We start from the raw sequence: 19,151 nt of genomic DNA on the forward strand, positions 1-19,151 counted from the left end.
AATGACGTTCAAAAGGTTAAATGTCGTTTTGTTTTCTGTTCACATTAGATGCTACTCATATAGTTCACATCTTGTCACAATGCAAGGTGTACACTATGTGATCAAAAGTATCCGGACACACCCAAAAACATACGTTTTTCATATTAGGCGCATTGTGAAAACACCTACTGGCAGGTACTCCATATCATCGACCTGAGTGGTCATTAGACATCGTGAGAGAGCAGAATGGGGCGCTTCGCGGAATTCACGGACTTCGAACGTGGTGAGGTGATTGGGTGTCACTTGACTGACAGAGACAACCGACAGTTGAATAGGGTCGTAATGTATAATAGGCAGACATCTATGCAGACCATCACGCAGGAATTACAAACTGCATCAGTATCAACTGCAAGTACTATAGGAGTTAAGCGGGAGGTGGGCTACTTGGATTTCATGGTCGAACGGCTGCTCATAAGCCACACATCACGCCGGCAAATGGCAAACGACGCCTCGCTTGGTGTAAGAAGCGTAAACATTGGACGACCGTACAGTGGAAAAACGTTGTGTGGAGTACGAATCAGCCGGCCAGAGTGGCTGAGCTGTTCTAGGGGCTACAGTCTGGAACCGCGCTACCGCTACGGTCGCAGGTTCGAGTCCTGCCTCGGGCATGGATGTGTATGATGTCCTTAGGTTAGTTAGGTTTAAGTAGTTCTAAGTTCTAGGGGACTGATGACCTCAGAAGTTAAGTCCCATAGTGCTCAGAGCCATTTGAACCATTTGAGTGACGAATCACGGTACACAATGTGGCCACCCGATGTCAGGGTGTGGGTATGGCGAATGTCCAGTAAACGTCATCTGCCAGCGTGGGTAGTGCCAACAGTAAAATTCCGATGCTGTGGTGTTATGGTGTGGTCGTGTTTTTCATGGAGGGAGCTTGCACCCCTTGTTGTTTTGCGTGGCACTATCACAGCACAGGCCTACATTGATGTTTTAAGCACCTTCTTGCTTCCCACTGTCGAAGAGCAATTCGGGGGTGGCGATTGCATCTTTCAACACGATCGAGCATCTGTTCATAATGCTCGGCCTGTGGCGGAGTGGTTACAGGACAATAACATCCCTGTAATAGACTGGCCTGCAGAGAGTCCTGACCTGAATCATACAGAACATCTTTGGGACGTTTCGGAACGCCAACTTTGTGCGAGACCTCACCGACCGACATCGATACCTGTCCTCACTGCAGCACTCCGTGAAGATGGGCTACCATTCTCCAAGAAACCTTACAGTACCTGATTGAACGTATGCCTGCGAGAGTGGAAGCTGTCATCAAGGCTAAGGGTGGGCCAACACCATACTGAATTCCAGAATTATCGATGGAGGGTGCCACGAACTTGTAAGTAATTTTCAGCCGGGTGTACGGAGACTTTTGATTACACAGTGCGTGTAAAGTATAAAACCTACACACACACACACACACACACACACACACACACACACACGTGTGTGTGTGTGTGTGTGTGTGTGTGTGTGTGAGAGCGAGTGTGTGTGAGTGAGTGAGTGGGTAGGTGGGTGGGTTTTAATATGGGGAAAGATGGTGTTAAGGAACAGCAAGGCAAGCTTCTAAGAAATAATTCTGTCAGTGAGATATTAGAGAAAGCAGCTGTTTGTTGTAGGCTGGAAGGTTGTATTCAAAAGCTGTAAGAAGGCTGCCCATTTTGTTTGCTTTAGAACGGTCTTTATTGTGGGGAAAAGTTACTTACCAGCACAGGATGCAAGTCTACGCCGTACATCTCCAGCCACTTCACTTTGTCCAGGTAGTTCAGCTCCGCCACTGCTGGCAGCTGACCTCTGCAAGCGGAAACAAACAGATTACCGTCGGAACTGCCAGTAAAAAAAAAAAAAATGGTTCAAATGGCTCTGAGCACTATGGGACTTAACAGCTGTGGTCATCAGTCCCCTAGAACTTAGAACTACTTAAACCTAACTAACCTAAGGACATCACACACATCCATGTCCGAGGCAGGATTCGAACCTGCGACCGTAGCAGTCGCACGGTTCCGGACTGCGCGCCTAGAACCGCGAGACCACCGCGGCCGGCGAACTGCCAGTAATGTGGCTATGATTTTTGAAGAGTATTGAAAATAGTTTAGACAATGCAGGAACATGTTTTGTGAAGGAAATTATCTGTCTTCAAAAACATTGCGTCTCTGAATTAGCTTGTAGGTATATGACGAGGGATCTCATTTAATTAAAGCCCCAAAAAACATAGTTAGAAATTTAACTTGCTTTTATCTGTGTGAATTTCAGTAAAAGATTAGATTTATCGTATAATGGAAATTAATTTTTGTAGAGCCTTTGCGGCACATCAATACTGAACCACTTGTGACTTTTCGGTAACTATCTCTTGTAACATGTTATTGCTTACTATCTCACGTTGTCTCAGAAGTCTTATTTTTATCATTTTTCATATTATGTTGCAGATAACATCAGTGCACTTAATAGAATTACTATGACATCTCTGTAGAACTTGAATAAACAACAAAATTATATATCCTATTAATAATTAGAAACACAAGAAGTAAGTTTCATTGTAAAATGGAGCTCTTTGCAGTGACATGAAATGTAAATATCATGAAGATAGCAAATACGTCACAGCAAATCAGTTTTAGTTTAGCAACTTAGAACTCCAGAAAACAAAATTTGTAGTACAAAATACACATTAAAATGATTATAATCACCAAAAATAGCATAGGTAGCAAATTATCTACTGAAGGTTATATCAACCAAGAACTGTAATAAGCTGGTTAGTTTCAAATATATATTTTCGTTTGATTATTTAGGATGCAATCTTGTAGCATATCTTGGATGCCAGCTTTAATCTGGGAACCCAATTAGAATCGCGCTTATTTTGAGTTGTGTCATTGTAGATTGCAGAGAAGTACTTGCAAAGTGGCTACAAAGCAAAAAACATATTTTGGGGCACAAAATATAGCGACCACTTCATTTTGTTTGAAAATTTTAATCAGTAATCATCTTTGTAGGGCGATTAACGTAAAACATTCGTTTTACGTTCTGAAACAATTTAAAAACATGTTTTTTAGATGATCAGGTAAATATTATGTTTGATTTTCCGTTGCATGGTGTCGAAAATGTACAGGCCCCTTTAGCCAAAAAAGTGAATTTCGAAACTTTAGTTGCAGCTTTCGACTGAGCAGTAGGTAAAAGTTGATATCCAATGCTTTTCTGAAATCTAGCAGTGTTAGTATCATGGTCTCACGGTTACCAGTGGCATACTTCGGGTCATTAGATACCTTGATTTGTGCAGCATTCGTACGACTAACGTGCCCAGCCTGGTACAAATCTACCCACGAAACATGCTTGACAAGGCGCTAAAGGGAACGTGTAGACTTATTATTGGCTGTTTGAAACCTACTCCACTTTTACTACTGTACCAGCAAGCAAAGCGCCACCAGATATTCCTCATGAAGTATCCTCCAGTGCGGAGAGAACACATCAGGCTCATCAGGAAAACCATCTACTATATGGGCACTTTCCAGCAGTCCCAAGGTTGAAATCCAGCAGTTCTTGCAAAAAACAGCGGTTACAGCTAGAAAACAAATGTGGATTTCTTGATTCGGAAATAACTGTACTAAGCCTCTACTTTCGATAACCCTCTCATCTGATGACAGAATTGAATCGTGCAGTCATTCAGGCGTCTTCGTCTGGAGTTGGAACATCGTGGGGTAATCTTCAGCCTCAACTATGCATTGCATCTTGCATAGAAGAAGAGCTTCTGCTCGTGACTTCTAGTACAACTGAAGTTACTTAAGGTTGGTCAATAGTAGTGTAACTTGATAAATCTTTCTTTTAATGGTAATTACCGGTCAATAGTAGTGTAACTTGATAAATCTTTCTTTTAATGGTAATTACCATGTACTTTATTTGTTTCTGTCTAGAATAAGTAAAAAAACTGGTATCAGACATTAATATGAAGCTGAGGGAGAAGTTTTTAAAGTGTACCTCCGGAGCACGGCATTGGATGGAAAGAAAGGTGAACCATCGCAAATCCGGAAAAGAAGAAGCTGGGAATATTTGGTGTCACTACAGATAAATTTTAAAAATTAAATGGACAGATAAAGTATGAAATGAAAAAGTAATAATAAGAGAAGACGAGGGAGAAAGTCAACAGTGAAGAACTTTATCAGAAATAGGGACAGGTATGTACCACATACGCACAATATCATCCAGAGTTAGTTGGTGTTGCAATGAGTAGTAGAGGGAAAAATGGAAAGGAAAGACAAGAACGTGCAAAACATTTCATGTTGATTGTATTAATTACCTAGGGATGGATAGATCAGCACAAGGAAGGAAAAGGTGGACACCACCGAACGTTTAAGAAGATAGATATTTCTACAGACAAGAGACCGCCGGTAGTTTAACATAAAAACTTATATCATTTATTATTATTTTTAAAATCAGAACACTCACTTTTAAGAACAAAAATAATCACTTAATAAAAGCAATGCGTCAGCAAAAGAAACGCATGTGATGAAACCTTTTCAGTGCAGTGAGGCACAACTGGGGGCTTATTCAAAACAGCGGCGCCACCGTTGCTGACACGGCTCATGGTCGTATGTTATTATAAACGCTCAGTGAATACATCACTCAGCCGTAGCGAACACGAGTTTTAGTAGGCCGTTAGGAGAAATGTTGATTCTGGTCGCAGCGGTGTTGGCTCAGAAAATATCACGTCTGAACAAACAAGAAAGATCCCCTGTTGCCCGCGCCTCTTACTCTCGCAACCCGCGCAGCACAACTGCCAGCGTGGCGGCCTACGCAGACTGCTTCTAAAGTACGTATCGTGAATCCGAGTTCGCTTGTCGAGGAGAAGCAGCAGCAGTGTCGAAATGCGGCAGTACATGCTGTGTATACTAGAAAATTTCTAATGCATCAATAACGCTAATTCTTGATGTTTAACAGAAGTCTGTGCGTTTGCAAACGACTGTATAACAAAAAGCATTCTGTTACTGCGTTTGGCTGGTAATAGAGAAGCCTTGTGTCACTATCTTGTTAAATAACCTATAGAGGTACTTCTGGCAGATCCACCTCCGTCACTTCTATGTCGTATTCAGATGTAGTGCTGCAGTGTGGACAAACGTAGCGATAGCAAGCTTAGTATCAACGCTGCCAGATTCTCTGCAGAAGCTACAACGTTGAAAGGCAAATGAAGACAGCAAAATATTGCTACCTTATCTGAACACAGTTCTGTTGCGCCAACGACCTTTGCTGTGGAGCAATGCAGTGTGTAAACCGAACATCGAAGGTTTGGGACTTAAAATCTGAGGTCATCAGTCCCATAGAACTTAGAACTAATTAAACCTAACGAACCTAAGGACACCACACACATCCATGCCCAAGGCAGGATTCAAGCCTGCGATCGTAGTGGTTGCGCGGCTCCAGACTGAAGCACCTACAACTGCTCAGCCACAGCGGCCGGCATTTTAAGTGCGTGTATAGCGTGTGAGGTTAAGATGGAAGGTCAGTTGCACTGGTTGTATAGCATCATAGGACTGACGTTATGCTGGAAGAATAAAATATAGCAAATGGGAATGTTATTCCAGAGGGAAAGCGTGTTATTGTAGATGCTAAAGAAGAGAAGCAGAAGTTACATATGTACTTTGTGGGAGCTTCTATCAATAAATATCCGATAGTTAGTTGTATTTTTCACATACATACGAGCAACAACGGGAATTCACAGTATCACGTGAAACATACAAGAGCCATTTAATATATCCAATTTTCATAATTAATAAATGATAAATGTTGTGTAGAAACTGTGAGAAGCACCAGATGGTTGTCTTGTGCGGTTATTGACTCAAAGACAATACAATAATATTGAACAGTAAACACAAATTTTCGAAAAACATACCAAATAAATGCTCTCTTTGGAGTTGTGCATGTAGTATTTTTGTATGGTGTTCTGACAGAATGGCACTGTTGATAATACGATCGTTCTATTCGCACCTTGTGATTGCTGTTAACTTGCAGTATCTTCATCTTATCGGCTTCCAGATACTCTACTCGGACTGAGTAAAATAAGGACGGAGAAAACCGCATAGCATAGCATTCAACAGTCGATGACCGATGTCACCTCCAGTGCTTTCCATGACATTCACCGCTCTGCGTATAGGATCGCATTTGTGAGATTTATCACGTTACGAATAAAATGTACATGGAGTGACTTTTTCTGAAAGAGCGTGCCCATTTCTGCAGTGAAACAAAAGTCTTTCAGTAACAGCAAAGAAAACGGTACACCTGCCTAATATCAAGTAGGGGCCCCGCGAGCAAGCAGAAGTGCCGCAGCACGACGTGGCATGGTCTCGACGAACGTCTGAAGTAGTGCTGCAGGGAACTGAAATCATGAATTTTGCAGGGCTGTCCATAAATCCGTACGAGTAAGAGGGGATGGAGATCTTTCTGAACAGCATGTTGCAAGGCATTCCAGGTATGCTCAATAATGAAACTTCCTGGCAGATTAAAACTGTGTGCCCGACCGAGACTCGAACTCGGGACCTTTGCCTTTCGCGGGCAAGTGCTCTACCATCTGAGCTACCGAAGCACGACTCACGCCCGGTCCTCACAGCTTTACTTCTGCCAGTATCTCTCTCCTACCTTCCAAACTTTACAGAAGCTCTCCATCGAACCTGCAGAACTAGCACTCCTTTCTTTCAGGAGTGCTAGTTCTTCAGGTTGGCAGGAGAGCTTCTGTAAAGTTTGGAAGGTAAGAGACGAGATACTGGCAGAAGTAAAGTTGTGAGGACCGGGCGCAAGTCGTGCTTCGCTAGCTCAGATGGTAGAACACTTGCTCGCGAAAGGCAAAGGTCCCGAGTTCGAGTCTTGGCCGGGCACACAGTTTTAATCTGCCAGGAAGTTTCATATCAGCGCACACTTCGCTGCAGAGTGAAAATCTCATTCTGGATGCTCAATAATGTTCATGTCTGGGGAGGTTTGTGGCCAGCGGAAGTGTTTAAACTCAGAAGTGTGTTCCTGGAGCCACTCTGTAGCAATTCTAGACGTGTGGAGTGTCGCATTGCCCTGCTTGAATTGCCCAAATCCTTCGGAATGCACAATGGACATGAGTGGATGCAGATGATCAGACAGGATCCTTACGTCTGACTTGTCAGAGTCGTATGTAGGAGTAGCATGGGTCCCATATCATCCCAACTGCACACGCCCCATACCACTACAGAGCCTTCACCAGCTTAACAGTCCCCTGCTGACATGCAGGGTCCATGGATTCGTAAGGTTGTCTCCATGTTCGTATACGTCTTTCCACTCGAGGGTATTTGAAACGAGACTCGTCCGACCAGGCAACATGTTTCCAGTCATCAACAGTCCAATCCGATGTTGACGGCTCCAGGCCAGGCGTAAAGATTTGTGTCGTGCAGTCCTCAAGGGTACAGGAGTGGGCCTTCGGCTCTGAAAGCACATATCGATGATGTTTCGTTGAATGGTTCGCACGCTGACAATTGTTGATGGCCCAGCATTGAAACCTGCAGCAATTTGAGGAAGGGTTGGATTTCTGTCAAGTTTAACGATTCTCTTCAGTCGTCGTTGGTCCCGTTCTTGCAGGATCTTTTTTCGGCCGCAGCCCGAAGTTAGGGTTTTGATGTTTTATCAGACTCCTGATATTCACGGTACACTTGTGAAACGGTCGTACGGGAAAATCCCCACTTCATCGCTTCCTCGTAGATGCTGTGTACCATCGCTGGTACGTTGACTATAACATCACGTTCAAATTCACTTAAATCTTGATAATCTGCCATTGTAGCAGCAGTAAACGATGTAACAATTGCGCCAGACACTTGTTATCTTATGTAAGTGTTGCCGACCTCAGCGCCATATCCTTCACGTTTACGTTCCTCTGTATTTGAATAAGCATGCCTATGACAGTTTCCTTGGCGCTTCAGTGTATATTCTTAAAAAGTAATGGAAACTTTTAATTTTTTTCATTTGGCGACATTTCCGCACGGCAAACCCGATGTACGTGGTCAGGATGGGAAAAGGAGAGGTCCTGTTGCAGCGCCGGTGGGGGAGAGCTTTGGCAAGTGGACACTATAAAGGCGCAGCTTTCCCTCTCCCTCTTGCTGGTGTGAGGGCGCAGCGGCCAGCGGCTTTGCTTCCCATGGGACGGCCGCGCCATTAGGAGCTCTACGACCCCCTCCCCCTACTTCTGTTAGCAGAGTTCCATCATCCGACAGCGTTCGGTCGGCCGGCGTCCTCCCGCCGCTGCCGCAAAACGCGCTGGTCCCATCGACAGCAGCTGCTGTTTCAGAACGGGAACAACAAGACGCTTATGCGAGTAACATTGCCAAGTTTGTTCACCATGCCCTTTTATCACGTGATATACTGCGAACTATAGATAATCCCATATTCCTAGATTTTCGAAAAGCAACTGACACTGTGCTCTACTGCGGACTGCTAACGAATAGCAGATGTGTGAGTGGCTCGAGGACTTCTCAAGTAATAGAACCTAGTATGCTGTCTCCGACGGCGAGTGTTTATCAGAGACACGAGTATTGTCAAAAGCGTCACAGGGAAGTATAACAGAACTGCAATTATTTATTACGCACATAAATGATCTGGCAGGTAGGATGGAGAACCATCTGTGGTTCTTTGCTGATGATGCTGTACTGCACTCGAAGGTGTCGAAGATGAGTGCCAGTACGATGACATAGACGACTTTGACAAAATTTTTAATTGGTGTGATGGAAGGCAAGTGGATCAAAACGTAGAAAAATGTATGTTAATGTAAATGAGTAGGAAAAACAAAGCCATAATGTTCGGACACAGTGTTAGTAGTGTCCTGCTTTGCTCAGTCACGTCGTTTAGATATCTGTGCATAAAGTTGCAAAGCGATATCAAATGGAACGAGCATGTAAGGATTCTGGTAGGAAAGGTGAATTATCAGCTTCATTTCATTGGGAGAATTTTAGGAAAGTAGGGTTTGTTTTTGCAGGAGACGCATATCGGGCGCTAGTGCGCCCTGTTCTTGTGTAGTGCTCGAGTGTTGGAATATGCACCAAGTCGGATTAAAGGAAGACATTGAAGTAATTCTGAGATGGCTGCTAGATTTGTTACGGTAGATTCGAACTACACACATGTGTTACGAAGATGCGTCGGAAACGCAGATGGGAATTCCTGTAAGGAAGGTGACGTTTTTTCCGAGGAATACTATTGAGAAAATTTAGAGAACCGCCATTTGAAGTGACTGCAGAACGATTCTGTTGCTGGTATCATCCATTTCACGTAATGACCACGAAGATAAGGTACGTTAAATTAGGGCTCTTATGGAGGCATCTAGACAGTCGTTCTTCTCTCCATCTATTTGACAATGGAACAGGAAAGCAAGAAACTAGTAGTGGTACAGGGTACCCTTCGCTACGCACCATATGGTGGAGTGTGGAATATGTAAGTAGATTTAGACTTAGATGATGGGAGCGATGAAGATATGAGTTATACGTCCCCGACGATGACGAGGTGATTGTAGATTGAGCACGAGCACGGATTGGACGATGGAGGATATCGGCCGAGGGATCTGCAAAGCATCCAACCTGGCAGTCACTTTAAATGTATGAGGGAAACCAAAGAACATCAAAGTCCGTTAGATCATATGAGATGTGAATCCCGCACCTCCACAATGATTGTGCTACCTTAGTTTGAAAAAACACATGATGACAAGTATTGAACTATGTGAAACTAAACTGTCATAACTTCGGAACGGTTTGCGTTGGGACGTACAGACTGCACGGTTGGCCGCGGCGCATGATGGGAATTAGTATGCGAATGCAAGGTTTGGTTTAACGACGAAGCCCACTTGGATGGGTTCGTCAATAAGAAAAAATGGCGTATTTGTGGGACTGCGAATCTTCATTTCGCCATCGAGAAGTCTCTTCACCGTCAACAGGTGACTCTGTGGCGTGCAGTGTCCAGCCACGGAATAATCGACGCGATATTCCTTGATGGCAGGGTGACTACCGAACGGTACATGAATGTTCTGGAAGATGATTTCATCCCCATTATCCAAAGTGTCCCTGATTTCGACAAGACGTCGTTCATGCAAGACGGAGTTCGACCCCATCGAAGCAGGAGAGTGTTTGATGTCCTGGAGGAGCTCTCTGGGGACCGCATTCTGGCTCTGGGGTACCCGGAGGCCACTTGCATGGGCCTCGATTGGCTGCCATATTCTCCGGATCTGAACACATGCGCCTTGTTTGTGGGGCTATATTAAGGACAAGGTGTACAGCAATAACGCCAAAACCATTGTTGAGGTGAAAACAGCCATTCAGGAGGTCATCGACAGCATCAGTGTTCCGACACTTGAATGGGTCATGCGGAATTTATTCGTCTGCGCCACATGATCGACAATGATGGCAAAGATATCGAACATGTCATAACCTAAATCTGAATATCGTTTACATGTTGAATAAAGTGTGTGCACGCCGTAGTTTGCAACTGATTTACTTTTTTTCATATAGTTCAATATTTGTCATCCTGTCTGTTCAGGGAAATAAGTAGGCACATAAAACAATGTAAGCAGAGGAGGATGGGGGAATTTGACGTAGCTGGTAACATAGCACATGTCTGCGTCTTACCACTTTCTAAGCTAGTATCCAATTCATAATGATTGACCCTTTACTTTGAGCTCATATTCTGGTCACATCGATATGTTTCCGGAATCGTGGAAATGTCTAGTTTTATATAGTGTATGGCTATTATATTGTAGTTAAAATGGGGATGGCAAACGCGATAATATTTAAGAGAAACCGTGTTTTTTATAGCTTTTTTCGGTGAGTGTCAACTTTAAGGACGCATAAGAATCTGACCGTAACTAGAAGAAAAATTTCCTTTGCACGGTTTAAAGATACGAGCTTGTTCTATTTACAGCCGGATTTTACTTATTTTCTGATCATCATGGCTATAATGTCAAACGTACAACGCTGCGATTAATCTTACCGTTGCAGCTATTGCGACGGACAAGGCATTGGTGTTAAATTTGAACATTCGTTGCTTACAGCGTGTGTCTTTACTAATGAACATTTCTCGTGTTTGTCAGTTAAGAATTTGTAAAGCCATTGCGTTAGTAGCTGCAATATATGCGAGGTTGCCGTGGAGCGTCGTTGTCACACCAGCCCACCACCACCGTTGTAATGCGCCATAAGCGGCTGTTTATCAGCGAAGAGCGGCAACTTCGTAGTCACATTCCAGTACAGCATAACCGCGTTCAGTTTCTGTTGCGAGCAGAGGGAAATAATATGGAAAATTGCAAATAAATGTTCGATATGGAAGCAACTCACAATAAATGAACATTTGTCTAGCACATATCTACAGTAAATGGAAAAGTCGGTAAGTTCGAATAAATTCTGCAATAAAGAATGATGACTGAAATAAAACCTACCGTAATCACTTTGGCTGCTGGCTGGGGTCTCGCTGCTGCTACTGCAGTCGTCTACGTGGATCAGCAACGGTTGTATTGCTATGTCAAGACAGTGGGCTGCTTGTGCGTAACTATTTTCAAGTTTGTTTACATGACTCACACAATTCCTCTAAACACTTTGGAGAACACTTTCCAGAGCGGAGCGACCCAACTGTGAAGTATCGTTTATTTTAAAATTCTTGTCCTTCTTTGCTATCTTGTTCTTGGCAGATGCCCAAATAATTTTAATGGCGATCAATTCGTAGTACGCTACAGGCAACCACAGAAGTTTAATTTCCTTGTCCACTGATCGCAATATGCTTTCCAAAAGGTATTCCAGCGCTCTGAAATGCGCGTATTCCAGTAAGGCCAGCTTCGGTAAATTCCGCTCAACAATAGAATCCTTTCTCCATTTCGTAGATTGATTTAGTGACACTGGATTTATCATTGTGAGATATGGAGCCTGATCCTAAACAATCGCAGATCTGTTTGGTACTTTTTCGAGAACGCTTCAAAACCACTCTTCGCAATGTCTGGCATTCATTTCAGAATGATAATCTGCACCTCCTTTTTGCCAATAAAACGTAAGCTACCATTTTGCACGAATTCATCTTTGTTACCGTGTAGCACACTATAATCCTTTTTCCAGAACCGGATGCTGCTTGAATTCCTCCTTTCCAGCCGATACACTCTTTAACACTTCCTCTGTGACAACAGATGCATAAGTAATTTTTCGTTCCTGTCAGACAAACTTTCTGGAATGATTTTCACCACACCAACAGTGTAATAAATAGACCATCCAATGTTGCGCAAGTGTCTTATTTACCGCAAAACTCGTATCTTTTTCTTATTTTCCATCAGCACACGTCTTCTGTTGAACTTTTTTGCATCCGAAGTCTAATTTTCGAATAGTACGCCAAAGGGTTTTTTCGTTCATATTAGGAAAATCTTCCACTTCAGTCTTCAACTTTTACAACACGGCTGACACTGTTGGAAACTGCTTTTCCACATAGAAGTCGTGAATTTTCTTCTCATGACTCCGTGTGCAAACTCGTCCACTAAAAACTTCTGTCATCTTCCAGAACTCTTATTTGTAGAGACACAAGGCATTAAGTTTGTCTATCTATATTCTTACGAACTTCGCTTCACTGTACTTTCAGTAATACCAAGACATTCATACGCTCTCTTTACTGGCTGTGGTACGGAACTGCTCGAGTCCTGTCCTCTTTCAGCCTGATCACCATAGACTTTTCACAGCTCCTTAAATGATGCATGATTTCACACAAGTACAAGCCAACTAATTAAGTTACGAGCACTGTCTCAAACGAATAAACATCGAATGGGAGCACGATTGTTCCCTACCTGTCGGGTAGCCGCGATGTAAACACAACAAAAATGAACAGTGAAGTGGAAATACTGTTCAGAGGTCCGACGCGTGCACGCGACGCATAGAAACACTAAATCAAAGTGTGACATTAGCTCTTTATGTAGATTTACGTGCATAAAAACATAACAGATGTAAAAGGCCACAACGGAGCTTGCACTTACGCTTTTCCTCTCGTTAATATGTATCAACATTAGGCGAATTTCAGCAATTCAGACCCACCGTTACTAGGACAAAACGGCTAATTGGAAAGCCACGACAATTAGACTAGAAGTTGAGCAGCTTGTATCTTTAAACTGTGCAAAGGAAAGTTTTCTCCCAATTGCGGTCTGACTTGTATGACTCCTCAAATTTGACACTTGGCCAAAAATACTCGAAAAAGCACTCTTTGTCTTAAATATTACCGCGTATGCCGCCCGATTTTCAACTAAAATGTAATATTCATCTTTCAAATAAAAGTAGACATTCCAACGACTCCAGCGAGATATAACACATCAATGTTCCTCACGCAGTGTGACCAGAATATGAGCTCAAAGCCAGGGGTCGATCACTGTGAAGTAGATAATTGTAAGCTCCTGAAGGCTACTACGCTCTACTGGTGTTGACTGAATTTATTCGGCAGAATGCCACTGGGTTAGATGGAATTGTTAGATGTTTTGCCATCGTTTGTTGGAATTTTTCTGCTGTGAATTTCAGGAGGTAATTATTAAAAATGAATTTATGACAGGATACACTTAACACGTTTCTACATCCCGAGAATCAGCATTTAATAGATTGCATTTGATAATTAATTTTTCTAATGTATTTAGTCAACCAATGTACCCTGGGGTAATATGGCATCCAATGACTGCCTACTTCGGATAACTTCACAGAACTATAGATTTATTTTTATTAAAATTACATGGTTGCAAATATAGTAACAGATGTATAAATATAACACAGAAAAGAAACGCTCCACATTTTTGGCAACTATGTCATACAAAGAAGCGTTAAAAATTAAAGAAGGGAGACGGAAAATCAAAGAAAGTGCGAAGAAGGAAAATAACGGAAAATTAAGAAGAAAAAACTGATCCTGATAAGACAAATTGTACATATCATAAGAGAAAACTTTAATTTTCGTTATGTGAATCTGAATGACAGGTAGGCTTTACTAACTTCATTGATGATAATGAATTTGACTATATGGATGCTGATTCGAAACAAGAAATTTGTTTAGTGTATGACGAATTTGAAAAAGACTGAGTAGTCTGATGTAGGCACGTAACCAGCTCGCTTCGAGCCATGCGGTGTGTAGTGGATACTCCAGTTTACATAAATATTTTTGTGGTTGCGTTTACGAAAACAGTGAGTTACTCATGTTTTACTGAACATGTTTTATAGCTTGTTTGACATGCTCTATTTTCAGATTAAGTCTAATTTGAACCACTTAACGCGCCAAATTAAAATTAAGTTGTACACTGGCTGCTAAAATTAATACAACAAACCTCTATTTTCCAGACCTGTGTCTAATTCACGGTATGATCATTCAAGGTGTTATCAAATGTCCGTACGATCGCGCTCTGAACTGAAGATGGCATTCCGGTGAACGGACAATTGTGCCAAAGATGACGTCAGAACACATGTCGAACGGGGTAGTGTTTGCTGTGTGGTCCAACATCCACAGTCGTTGTGTACAGACAGAGACGTTGCAGTATGGCACAGAGAAGACGCCTACCAGACTCTCTGCAGTGGAGGGCCATAGGAAGAATGGAAGCAGGACAGTCGCAGACTGATGTGGCCCGATGCCTTAATATGAATCGTTCTGTTGTTTCTCGGATGTGGCGACAGCTTATAGAGATCGACAATGAATCCCGAAGACCAGAGCAGGAACGACCACGTGTAACATCAGAAAGAGAGGGCCGTTATTTGACTGTAACTGGCATCTGATCTCGCAGCGCCCATTGGACGTATTGTATCCTACAAACCGTGTATAGGAGGTTTCGGCAGAGTGCTGACGCGTCTTCACAGAAGGGAAAGTCCAGAGTGAAATCACCACCATACCACCTGGACCGTCGAACAGTGGGCCAATGTTCTTTCCACAGATCAGTCCTGATTCGATCTGGAGAATGATTCTCGAAGGATTCGCATCTGGAGGGAACGTGGAACACAATCTCTGGATGAAAACGTTGAGGAAAGAGACTGATGTCGATGAGGGTCCTTAATGCCTCTCCATATTCGCAACCAGTGACGCCTATTGGCTGGGGATGACTCGGCGGTCGGTCGGTACATTTGGCCATCTCTTTGCTGGTCGCTGGATAGCACTTCAGGGCGCTATCAGTTGGTCTGCACATTCACCTGATTTGACGCCACTGGACTTTTTTCTCTCCGGTTAACTCAAAGTTGAAATCTGTACCCAAGTTCCAATCACCCAAGAGTTTTTAAAACGTCGCATTGTTGTAGCTTATGCAATGAAACCGAAGGACTGTCTTCAGTCTGTCCATAACTGCCTACACCAACCACTAAATCCGTTTATTGCAGTAGATCGTGGATATTTCAAATATCTGGTGAAATAAAAGGAATTTTAAGGCAATGTTTTTTACCATATTCTTTTAGGAGTTCCTTTTTGTTGTTGTTGTTGATGCACCATTTCAATATGGATCTGTATCCTGACGTTAGACTCATGACGTGAAGTTATATAAAAATTTAGTATCTCAGTCCCCTGTTTTATAAATGCATTCAATTTTCGTCCTGTACTTTTAAGCAGAGTCTCGTAGCTGCGTCATCTGGTGCGTACCATTAGCATTAAGCGACAGTTACGTGTAAGAAAACGGACTTTCACGTAAGACAGCAAAACAGATAAATCTGAAGTTCTACGTATCGTAATTTCTCTGAAAGTACTAATCCGATTTTGAAGAATGTAGCGCCGCTGAATTCGTCACATTCAGAACTGTGATACTGGCAGCATAAATTACTGTAACTCCATTTGAAAAAGCAAAGTCGATACCGAAACCTCTGTAATTGTCGTTTAGTAACGACTTCCTCACAATTCAACTGCGTGAAAACAGAATTAAGGTATCTTATACAGTTCCGCAAATACTTGTGATCAACAGCTTGTATGAGTCTCCTTTATAAATCACCACGTTGCGAGCATCCTCCACTCCAAATCCGAGAGCAGGAGAGTCAGTGAAGTACAGCTTTACCACTGAGAGAACGTTTATTACGAACGACAACTTACAGTCAGAAGACAACAGCACTCCTGGACGGAGAATGCTGCTGTTAATTCAAACATTGAATATTTCACAATATACAAACATCATTAACACAAGAAATTTTGAGTAACTTCCAGAAATTAGGAATACTAAATAACAAATAATTGCTGGTGGTCGGAGTATAAGCGGTGACCCGCATCACTCCAGAGAGCGACACTAACCGCCACGCCACACAGCACGTAGCACAGCTTTCTACATACACGGCGAACCCTAAAAAAAACTAAACTCCACCCGACCAGGTCATGAAGGCCCAACTGCAGCAAACAAAATGTCGGAGGTTAATAACGGATCTATATTACTTAGAGACCATCACGGAACACGGTACTAGGTACAAGTTTCAGGTGCCTATTTAACTGATTCCAGGGGCACCAAGCAATATCATTTTTGATATTTCGCATAATTAGTGATCGAATTAGAATTTTTTTAAATGCTGTCATAATCTACTGATTAAGAGGTATCATCGCATTTTAAAACTTTAACGCTGTGAAACAAGTATTACAGTTAGAAACTTTCTGGGTGTCTTCTAGCAGCGTAACTCACTTTATTCATCCAGTATTTGAGAATTAGAGCAGTTACTTTAATGACTTCTAACAAACAATACCCATGACTTCCAACAAACTTTACACATTATATCAAACGCCTAAGAAATTTTTTCTAGTTGACACCCTCTACAAAATGATGAAAGGAAAAAGTTTATAGTTTACTAAATTTTTGCCTTTCGTGCACCAAAACTTCTGCATCAGACATGATGTTTCAATTTATTACCTGTTTACTACTCACTCTATTAGCGAAACACTCTACAGACACAATCTACACGTATCACTGTATACACCTGCAAAATTATATTATTGCGCAACCAATAGCTCAGCAGATATGATGTCATAAATGTTGAAGATACCTAACAACTTGCTTCTGCTTAAAATGCAGCGCAAATTACCCATAGTATACTCAGGTAGTTTTTCATAGTGGTAGCAATTGGCGACTTCCAAGGAACTTCAATCATAATTTCAAACCTTTTCTAACCGTTTTCTCGCTTGGATGTTTTAGGTCAAACGTTTAACAGATTAACTCATTTGTAAAGTAATCAGACGTTTGAAGCTTTCTCATAGAAGGGAGTTCGCTTCTTCAAACAATTGGGTGTTTACTGGTATCTTCTAAGTAGTCGGCAGAAGGGACCCGTGGATTCAAAGCATACGGCACCGCAACACCATCGCTGGACTGGTCACCTGTCGGCGACAGCTACATCATTTACCTGTAGAAGCGTACGACAAAAACCGAATCCTTCGGCGTTATAATGATTGTATATGACTGTTCTTTTCACTTGCTGTAAGGGTATTTCCACACAAACAAAGGTAACTGGGATAATAAACCGATTAAATCACAGTTACATCATTAGCCTGTTACGAACCACCGGACAATACGTATCCCTTAAACAAAATACTCGGAAAATATCCCTGAAGAACCTGTGAGAAAGAGATCAAATGGTTCAAATGGCTCTGAACACTATGGGACTTAACATCTGAGGTCATGAGTCCCCTAGAACTTAGAACTACTTAAACCTAACTAACCTAAGGACATCACACACATCCATCCCCGAGGCAGGATTCGAACCTGCGACCGTAGCGGTCACGCGGTTCCAGACCGTAGCGCCTATAAACGCACGGCCACACCGGCCGGTTGAGAAAGAGATCATGTGACATGCGCGCGCGCTCCCTTGTGTATGTACGCGTGTGAGACAGACAGAGAAAGAAAGAAAGAAAGAGAGAGAGAGAGAGAGAGAGAGAGAGAGAGAGAGAGACCTTACTATCTTAACTGCGTATGATGAACAGAATGAAGCAGACATCTTTGAAGAGGCGTGTTTCTTAAATAGAGCTATGCGGCATTGGATGACGCGAGAGAAATTTCCAGACTGTCATGAGTACAGAACAATGCTCTTCTGTGAATAACTATTCACTGGTAAACCAACAACTGTGGAACACGTGACATCCTCTACGGGCCTACACGAGGGAGGGACGAGGCACGGGTAGCGCCACTGTGCGGACGTGCTGCGTGTCGGCAGCGAGCAGCAGGCAGCGGGCAGCGCGTGTCGGCAGAGCGCGGCCGGGCTGGCCACGTGTTGCTGGGCTCGGCAAACAGCGCCAACAGGTGTTCCGGCGTGGCCCGGCCGCGCCGCATCGATCTCTCTCTTCCGGAGGTCAGGTCGCGCCCACGCGCCGCCTCCACCGAAGGGGCGAGGCCGCGGTGAAACGGCTACGGGCTGAGCAGTAAACGGCAAGTGTTTCTTCATTCTTACCAACCGTCGAGACACCCTCTTTCCTGTTCCATTCACGAATGTTGCTCGGGAAGAATAAGTCTCGGTAAACCTATGTATTAACTCTAACCAGTAAACGCGAGATTCTTTAAAGAATCGAACTCCCATGTATAAAACAACTTAAAATTCCTGATAACTTTGCAAAAAATGGTTCAAAGGACTCTGAGGACTATGGGACTTAACAGCTGAGGTCATCAGTCCCCTAGACCTAGAGCCACTTAAACTAACCTAAGGACATTACACACATCCGTGCCCGAGGCAGGATTCGAACCTGCGACCTTAGCAGCAGCGCGGTTCCACACTGAAGCGCCTAGAACCGCTCGGTCACAGTGGCCTGCGATTAGTTTACAAATGTAGAGTCTTGTACCGCAAGGAAGCAAGGGAGAGGATGTTGTTATTGCTGGCCAGTATTCTCTTTCTGTAACACAAAGGCACACGCCGATTAATACCGTTCTTTATTTACTTGAAGTGGAAACATCTATTTAACTGGAATAGAGTCCATATGTTGTGGTACAAGCTCTTCCTTAAGAGTCCTTTTGCAGACAATATCGGTAATCTTGGTATTACAAACTTTAGTCTCGCTGTAATCACTAATCTGGTCGCTATGTACTGTCGTAGCCTGTGACGTGAACTGAGCCCGCTCTGAGAGATAATGACACGCGCCAAACTCGATGAGCGAGTCAGTGAGGCCCTCCGGTCAGAGGCGGCGGCCTAAGTACACGCTGTCGAGAAGGCGTTGGCGGCTTGTTTCTTGTC

At 43.1% G+C, this 19,151-nt stretch overlaps 1 protein-coding gene across 1 annotated transcript in view; it reads right to left on the minus strand.

Moving 5' to 3' along the window:
* Nucleotides 1-19,151, minus strand: part of LOC126484914 (band 4.1-like protein 4) — a 583,005-nt gene that overhangs the window by 110,068 nt on the left and 453,786 nt on the right. The window contains exon 7 of the mRNA XM_050108514.1: nucleotides 1,737-1,824. Coding sequence (XP_049964471.1) covers nucleotides 1,737-1,824 — 88 coding nt within the window. The remainder of the gene's footprint in view (nucleotides 1-1,736; nucleotides 1,825-19,151) is intronic.

The sequence above is a fragment of the Schistocerca serialis genome, chromosome 6, assembly GCF_023864345.2.
Source record: "Schistocerca serialis cubense isolate TAMUIC-IGC-003099 chromosome 6, iqSchSeri2.2, whole genome shotgun sequence".
Lineage (NCBI taxonomy): Eukaryota > Metazoa > Arthropoda > Insecta > Orthoptera > Acrididae > Schistocerca > Schistocerca serialis.